The sequence below is a fragment of the Natrix helvetica genome, assembly GCF_964273705.1.
Source record: "Natrix helvetica genome assembly, chromosome: Z".
NCBI classification, from domain to species: domain Eukaryota; kingdom Metazoa; phylum Chordata; class Lepidosauria; order Squamata; family Natricidae; genus Natrix; species Natrix helvetica.
Genome location: NC_138554.1, coordinates 25739706 through 25748449, shown reverse-complemented (window position 1 = coordinate 25748449; position 8744 = coordinate 25739706). Strand labels below are relative to the sequence as shown.

Below are 8744 nucleotides of genomic sequence, written 5' to 3'. Positions count from 1 at the left end.
CGGCCACATGACCACAGAGACGTTTTTGGACAGTGCTGGCTCTTCAGTTTTGAAACGGAGATGAGCACCACCCCCTAGAGTTAGGAACGACTAGCACATATATCTGAGGGGAACTTTTACCTTTTTAACTTTTTAAGGAAGGGTGCAGTTGTGATTATTCTCTCCCTTTCTTGAAAGACGGGAGACAGTGGAAGATTCAGTTTTTCTCGATCAAGCAGCAGCTTTCCAACTCATCATTTATACTTTGAACAAAACAATATTTAAGTAGAATTCAGACCAAGATTGGAGACATATCTGTTCAATAGCATATAATTCAGCAGATTCTCAGAAGCATTTGTTGTTGTTGTTGTTTTTTAAAAAAACCACTTAGAATCATTTTAACAAAAAATAGCATTTTGTGGTTGTATTCAGTCCAGCAAGAGGTCATTTGGCTTCCTTTTGAAGTTTTCAAGCCTGCATTGATTTTAGGTAGGAATTGATGTGTGATGTTTTCTCATTTCCTCTTCAACGTGGCCTGTTTTGGGAAAGGCTATAATATTAAGCAAACAGTGCATAGCCAGATGAGATACAGTTTGCTGGTGCCTCACCTACTGGCTATATGCCAGAGCAGCTGTTGTTTGCTCAGCATAAGTTTGGGCTGAAACAAACCCATGTGCTCCTTGAAGGGTGTATATGCCAGCCATGTTATTGGCTGTGTTAAAGGGCGTGTAAGGAGGACCTGGGTGTGATTGGCTGTGCCCCCCTGCACTTGACTATGTAGAAGAGTAGGAGCCAAGAAAAATGTGTGTGCAAGTAAACAAAACCAAGCAATTAACTATCTTTATGTACAAAATACTTTGTACCTGCCCCTCAAAGATACTTCCCAACTCCCAGCCACAGTCTCTCTTTTGTTTTTTTCATGTATCTGGGACATCATCCACTTGGCCATTATCTGCTCCATTAAATTGCCTCTTTTCAATAAATAGGAGGCAGGCTAGTTTGATTTGATTTTTTTATCTCTACTTTAAGACGAGATTGTATTAAGTGGACGCACCAAAGCAAAATCTTATGTTTTTCTCCAGAATATGAGAGGAAGTATAGCAGGCCGTTTCATAACAAGGAAATCCTTGGCAGAAATATCTCTGTGAGCCACCGCATTACATGCTGGCGTAGTGGTTAAGGGACCAGGCTAGAAACCGGAAGATTGTGAGTTCTAGTCCTGCCTTAGACACACAAAGCCAGCTGGGTGACCTTGAGCCAGTCCCTAAAGGCGAATGCGCGCCACTTGCAAAAATGCTGCCAAGAAAACTCCAGATACAGAATAATAGATTTGGAAGGGACTTTGGGAAGATCTTCTAGCCCACTACCCCTGCTCGAGCATGAGACCCCGCACCATTTCGGTTTCTTCGCACAAGAAAGCAACAAGCAAGAAGTGCGACGCTCTGTACATGCTCAGCGGTGCTCTCTTCCACAACAGAAGCCCAACCGCAAAAGTTGCACCCCAGCCACGCAACCTCTTCCCCCGTTCAACTCAAAGCAGCCTCCGGGATCGGCCAAACGAGGCGTCGCCAGGGGCGGGCGGGGGGGGGGCGGGACCCTTTGGGGGCCTGGTCTCCCGCAGGCTCCGCCCAGTCCCATTAAACCACAGCCTTAACAACAACAGCATGGTAGTTACCATGGGAGTCCCGGGGTGCTTACGGCAGGTAAGTTGGGGTACAGGAAACGGCGGTGGGGGAACGGCCTCCATCCCTCTCGGGTAAAAGGAGAGAGGGGGGCGACGTTTCCGGTTCTGATTATAAATAGCTCCGGGCGGAAACGTTGCCGATAGACAAATGCCCCCCTCCCTTCCCAAATGCTCCCCTTGGGGTTTTTTCCTTTCTCTCTGCTGTCCCCAAAGTGGCTTTTCTCGCGTCCTCCCAGCTGTGAGATCGTTTTCTGCATCTCCGCCAGGAAACCCAAGTCTCGCCTCCCTCGATCCCCCAGTTTTTGCCCTCCCCTGGATAGCCCCCAGCTAGGTTTGCCACCTCGCAGAACAAGCCTCTGCTTTCTGCCTTCCCCTTCTCTCTATGTCCCCTGGGCTCCTTCCCCCCAAAATGAGCTAATGAGCTCCTTGAGCCCGCCGAAGCAAACATCTCTCTCAGATGCACCGGTTCCCGCCCTGCAATTTCTCAAAGGCACCTTCGGGATTGACTGAATGGATGGTGGGGACGAAATGCTCCCCCTCCTTTGTCTCCCCACCAGGAAAAGTTTTATGGTCTTCCAAAGGGAGATCTAGAACTTATTACCTCTGAATATATTGCTTCTTTGTTGGGAGTGATGGGGTTAAGGTCTCCCAGATGGAATTGCCTGAATTACTTTGTCCTCTCCATACATACTTCTGTCAAATGGATTTTTCATTTGTGATTTGGCAGATGCTTTTGTTTCTTTTAAGTCGGTGGAATTTCCCCAACATCTCCTTAAGATAGCTGTCCTTTCAATTGCACTCATTTGAGCCCTTCACCTCAAAATTCTTCCTGGATGAGGTTAGATCTCCCCCCCCCCAATTTTTTTTTTACTCTTATCCTCTTAAGTCACTCTGCCAAATAGTCTTAGTTTCTTATAAATAACTAAAGTGTATTTTTGAGAATGGAAAAATACTTATTCCCTTCTGGGCTTCCCCCCCCCCCCCTGTTTAAGGAAATTTTTCTCTGGCTGTGGGTAAAAGGTTCTGAAAGAAACCTAAATAAACATTCTTCTTCAAGTTATGTTTCTTATGCTAACAATGAAAAAAATTACACCTTCCTGTGGATTGGATATTAGAGTTACAGCAATTGCATTTTTGGGGAAATAATTCTTTATTCATTTCTTAGAATATATAACAACTTGACTTACAAAAAAGATGATTTGCAATACAGCGCAATTCTGGGGGATTTCTAAAGCTGAACTTTCTTCTAAAAAGTCTTAAACTCACAAAGGAAAAAAATAGATAAGGACATACTTTTTCTTTATGCATTTTTCAAAGAAACCATCCTCCATCTCTAAACATATTTTTGTATCTTCTTTCAATGCATGTTTCTAGCTTGGATGGGCCAAATAATAGTTCTTAGACTAACCTGGGATATATCTCTTCTCAAAGTAAACCGCTACTCAGTAAAGGTGCAGTTTAGAAAGGCATCTCAGTCCTGTGGAGAAGAAACTTGTACTTTTCTGATTCATTGAACATAGATTTGGCCAATGGGGTATCCTCTTTATCGTAACACCCAGAATTCCCAGCCAACACCAATTTGCGGTCCCGTTAAAATTTGTGGCAAATGCCATAACACCATTTTCAGAAAGTACAGGTTAACCCAAAGCCTTTGCTCATGAAGTTTGGAATTCTGAGAGCTTAACAACTCCTACTTTGTTGCAAGGTGTTGGGGAAGACTTGTTTAAGGGGCATATATCAGGGCCATAACATCTGGAGACACTTGATATTTTAAAGTCAACCTGATACTGTGTCTGCCAGATGTTTGTGATACAACTTCTATAACTCATGATCATTAGTCATAGTGGGCTGATGAATGTTGCAGGAGGTGCTACCATAGATTGATTAGTAATTCTTTTCCTGGTGCTGTTGCATTGTTGTAAACTTCAGATCTGTTGTCTCAGGTCCTGGTCCTCCCTTGATGACTTTAATCTTTCAAATGCATGCATCATGCTTTTTAAAATGTAAGCTACTCATATTTGGAACGTCATGTTCCTTTATTTTTTGTTTCCTCACCTTTGACTTTTTGACATTCAGCTTAGAAGAACTGAAACTTCCTGAAGAATAAAGGTGATTCGGGGAGGTGGCATGATCAGGTTTCTGTCTACTGAAAGGGAGGAGAATCAATGTGTTATTACTTGCCAGGAATGTAAAGAAGACCAAAATTTTGAAAGACCAAAAATCAGGGTAGTATTCTTTTCTATTCCTTTCCTTAGTAATACATCACTAAACCAGTTCTTTGTAGCTTGCATGCAAGAGTATGCATATTCTTTTAACAAGGAATCTCAGTCCTGTGGAGAAGAAACTCAGGTTAATTTACATGAGGTGGGGGAAGAGAAGTAATTCACAGGATTGTCACCAAACAAAATACTCAGGCAAATCTTTTCCATTGTTAACTGGGTTTTGCAAACTTACATAATTGCCTTGGGCAGTGGGTTGTACTAAAAGACCTCAGGTTCCTCCTTCCAGCCCCCAGCCCTATGGAATCCTATGGATTCTATGATCTTTATCAATTTCCTACAATGTCTCCTAATGCTAAATTGAGCAGGGTGGGTGGGGGGTGGTATGCTTTATTGTGCTACCTGCATTCCTTAGTAATGTAAGTCATAAAGAAAATCCCACTGACTACTTTTAGGCTCAACCTTTTAGTGATAAATAAGTCCTAAAAGTTAGTTTCCAAAAGGAATTGTTGGAATTCTGGATTTATAAGAAATCATATCTGCAATTGGATCTTGGTGCAATCTATGGGGCATTATGGGGATTTTCTTAAATAAATGACCCATTGGTACCTATCTCTGGTTGTGAAGTTTAGAATGACAGTACTAAAGACAATCCCTTAAGCCTACATAATGGTCAAATCTTACTTTACTATTAAAGGAAGCATTAGCTGCTGTCTAGGACTTTCGAGAATTGAAAGACAATAGAAGGGAAAGCAGAACAGAACAGTTTTTTCCATAATGCTCTGTTTGGTTAAGCTTTGTTAGAAAGCAATTGAAAGGAAAAATAGAGGAATGAATCTGGCCAAGAAGATTGACATAGGTGCAAGAAGCACTTGAAGCTGTACTGTATTGGTTCTGAGCAACACCCTCACCTAAACTGGGTTTGTAGATTTTGTCCCAAGAGATGGGTAGTGATGTTTCTGGTTTCCTAGAATACATTAAGCACACTCTCTTGAGGCTGTTAATCTCTTGTTTGCTTTCTAATCCCTTTAATTAGAGGCTGACAGGATACACAGGGGATAGCATTTCACTAGGCTGCAGAAATGATTTGCCCCTGCCACGTGGCTTTGGCAGACGCCTCTGCAACCCTTCTTGAGGATTTGCTTTCTCTGCTTTTCCTTTCCCCTGAGGAATTTTGAATTTGCCCAGGAGCTCAAATTAATTAATCTTCTGAATTTTAACTGATTTGTTATTTTTACTTGTAATTTGTTTCCTGCCTCTGTTTTTAATTTGTGTTTTATTTATGGTTTTTATGGTTTTCTTATGGCGTTGTAGATGTTGCCAGGGGCGCTTAGGTGAGATGGGTGGTGTAGAAATTTAATAAATACACTCTTTAACTCCTATGTAGCTTAAAGCAGAGTACACATTGAGGGAGAGGCTAGATAACGGGTGAGGCAGCTACTGCTGTAAACCTAAAAGGATTGCAAGACTATTTTACAGAGAGTAAATTGAAACAGATGCCTAGTAAGGGGTAGCTGAGATAGGATGTCAGTTCAGGCTCCTTAGACCAGGGGTGTCCAAACTTGGCAACTTTAAGACTTGTGGACTTCAACTCCCAGAATTCCCCAGCCTGCTGGCTGGGGAACTCTGGGAGTTGAAGTCCACAAGTCTTAAAGTTGCCAAGTTTGGACACCCCTGCCTTAGACTCAAAACTTCCATACTGGAATATTTGGAGCTTTCTGCCCCTACTTGCACGCTCATGTTCTGTTCTTGACATTGACAGTGTGTTACCATTGTTAATGCTTCTTCTGTTTCTCTTAGAAGGGTGGAGGCAGAGTCTTTCTAATTCACTGAAAATCCATCTGGTGTACTTCTAAACTGAGCCTTTGCTTTAGGCAAGGGGAAATGTCACTGCTCGCTGGCTGTGATCCCAGATACCAATTTGGAAGGGAAGAAACTAGTTTAGTCAGTCCTTCTGTTCCTGTCACTGATTTTTCCAAGGGCAGGATATTCTACAGGTAAATAGGTTTGCTATTCAAGTAAAACATTTAGGGTAAAAAGTGATACTTTGAATCTTAAGATTGATCACAACTTTCTAGTGCTTAGAGAAAGAGAGCGAGATAGATAGAAAGAAAGACTGACAAAGAAAGAGTAGGAGATAGATAGATGATAGATAGATAGATAGATAGATAGATAGAGAGAGAGAGAGACAGACAGACAGACAGACAGCTAGCTAGTTAAATATAGACAGAGAAAGACATACACACAGAGATGGATATCTATCTATCTTATGTGTCTGTCTATCTATCTATCATCTATCTATCTATCTATCTATATCTATCTATCTATCTATCTATCTATCAATTGTTGAAAGAAATGTCCTTCTGGGTTCGGCTCCAAGTGGGGAAAAAGACACTGGAGACATGGAGGCTGCTTGGAAAGATGTTTTTAATGGTGGACAGGACCACATGGCCTGAGTCCTGAACAGAAAAGGTAGATCAGGTGCTTCAATGTTGGTGGAGAAGAAGGGAAGGGAAGGGGCTTGCTAGGCTTTTTATAACCTGTTCAGTCCCACCTCTCTGTTTCTTAAAACTGGAAGAAAGTGGTTGTTTATAGCTATTAAATCAGATGGAGTGTAAATTATACTTTTATGCAGGGAAGACTTGTCTATTTGGTTTGGCTTTTGCTGCCCTCTACTGTTAAACAAGTTTTCTGCATGCTTTCAAATGCCATTAGCTGGCAAAACCTCCTACCTGCATGTTATTTTTTTAAAATAGTATTAACTGTATATGCCTTTTATCTCACTATCCAAAAAAGATCTTTTGAGAGTACTTATCCTTTGGAAGTCCAAGATGTCGTGTTGCAACATTAAAAAAAAACCTTTACAATCTCTCATTGCAGTGGAGCTTAACTTAACTTAACTTTATTCAATTTCTAGACCGCCCCCCTCTCAAAAGAGACTCAGGGCGGTGTACAGTCATATTAAAATAATTGAACAACAAATATACATGGTATAAATACAAAATCAATAAATTAAATATAGGACTGGAGGAGGTAGTAATGATTCACTGTACAATTTAGTTAAGTTAGATTAAAATTGTAAAAATTATAAAAACATTTACCCTAAAAACTATCCCCAATAAAATATCTGCCAGGAGGTAAGAGTAGAACTATAAGTGGGCCAGGCCGGCTAATTGGAACAGATGAGTCTTAAGTTTTTGTCGGAAGGAGCGGAAGTCGGTAGTAGTTCTAATATCGGCGGGGGGGGGGAGGTTGTGGGGGAGAAATGCTTTCCATTCATTGTTGGATTTATATTGGCACAATGTACTTAAAAGTCTATTGCTTGCAATTACAGGTAGTCCTCGACTTACGACCACCATTGAGCCCAATGTTTCTGTTATTAAGTGAGATACTTGTTAAGTGAGTTTTACTCTCTTTTACGACCTTTCTTGCCACAGCTGTTAAGTTAAGTGTAATCTTTTAGTTGAGAAGTCAATAGCCTGGCTGTTAAATGAGTCTGACTTTGCTTGTCAGAAGAGTGTAGAAGGTCATGATCACATGATCTTGGAACATAGGAACGGTCATAAACCAGTTGCCAAGAGTCTGAATTTTGATCCCATGATCATGGGGATGCTGCAAAGGTCGTAACAGTGAAAAATGGTCATCGGTCGCAATTTTCACTCCCGTTGTAACTTTGAACAGTCACTAAACAAAACTGTTGCAAGTTGAGGAATACTGTACATTGGCCACCAGGAGGCACACACCACTTTCACTAGGTGTCCCCCATAATAGGAAACGTAGTGCCTCCTGGTGGCCAATGTAACTGAAAATATTGCACATGATATGTACACTGCAGTAAAAGTAGAGAATTATATGAATATAAAAAATTTTGAACTACAACTTAACTTAAAAAATAAGGCTTCCCATGTCCTTCTCTTCCACCTGATTTCAAACCACAACCTGTCATGGAAAACCCAGGGATTTAATACTTGTTTTGCCCAGGGAATGTCCCACGGCATCTCCTGGTTGAAAAGGCTTAGGCAAGAAAGCAAAGAGAAACTCTCCTTACCAACCAATTTGCCACCCTTTGGAATATCTGTTGAGCTGATGATTGATCGATCCAAAGAAGTTTTGGGAGGCTCCAGAGGAAAGGTTCTTTAAATTCAGCTGTCTGATGGATTGATTGATTGATTGATGTATTTATTTACTTATAATTCAGGTCAGTGATTACATTTAACATGCCTTTCTCCTTTTATTTTTCCCACAACTCCTCTGTGAGATGAGATGGCTTTTATAGTTAAGGCATGAGTTGAACTTGCAATCTCTTACTTTTTAGCCCAGTGCTTTAATCATTAAGCAAATTGGCTCTCTCTTTTTGGGGGTATGTGTGTGATCCAGTTGTGGCATGGAATAATTAATGGTATTGTGGCTTCTCAGCTGTTCTTGCCTCACTTCGGTGTTCTTAATGCCTCTCAGTTTGTCTGTTCATTTAAGTTTATGCTGCTTTTCCTCTGGGCAATCTACATACTGTGTTTCCCCGAAAATAAGACAGGGTCTTATTTTCTTTTGACCCCCGAAGTAAGTACTTGGCCTTATTATTTTTGAGGTGCAGGAGGTGGTGAGCATAGTCACCTCTTGGTTGCTGCTGTGGTGCAATATTTTCAGGGAGGGCTTATTTTCAGGGGAGGGCTTATTTTAGCACATGCGCTCAAAGTCCCGATTGGGCTTATTATCTGGGGGAGGTCTTATTTTCAGGGAAACAGAGTAGTGGCTTCTTTTCCCCCATTTTTTTTCCTCCACAACAATCATCCTGGGAAGTAGGCAAGGCTGTGGCCTTTCCTTTGGGAAGGGAATCAGATTCACCCCCTTCGTCCTTGCAATCT

The 8744-nt window shown here is 41.4% G+C and overlaps 1 protein-coding gene across 1 annotated transcript in view; it reads left to right on the top strand.

Annotated features, from left to right (window-relative positions):
- The first annotated feature begins 1316 nt into the window (after positions 1-1316).
- Positions 1317-8744, top strand: part of BCAT2 (branched chain amino acid transaminase 2) — a 29696-nt gene continuing 22268 nt past the window's right edge. The window contains exon 1 of the mRNA XM_081970789.1: positions 1317-1682. Within this exon, the coding sequence (XP_081826915.1) occupies positions 1359-1682 (324 nt within the window). The 5' untranslated portion in view covers positions 1317-1358. The remainder of the gene's footprint in view (positions 1683-8744) is intronic.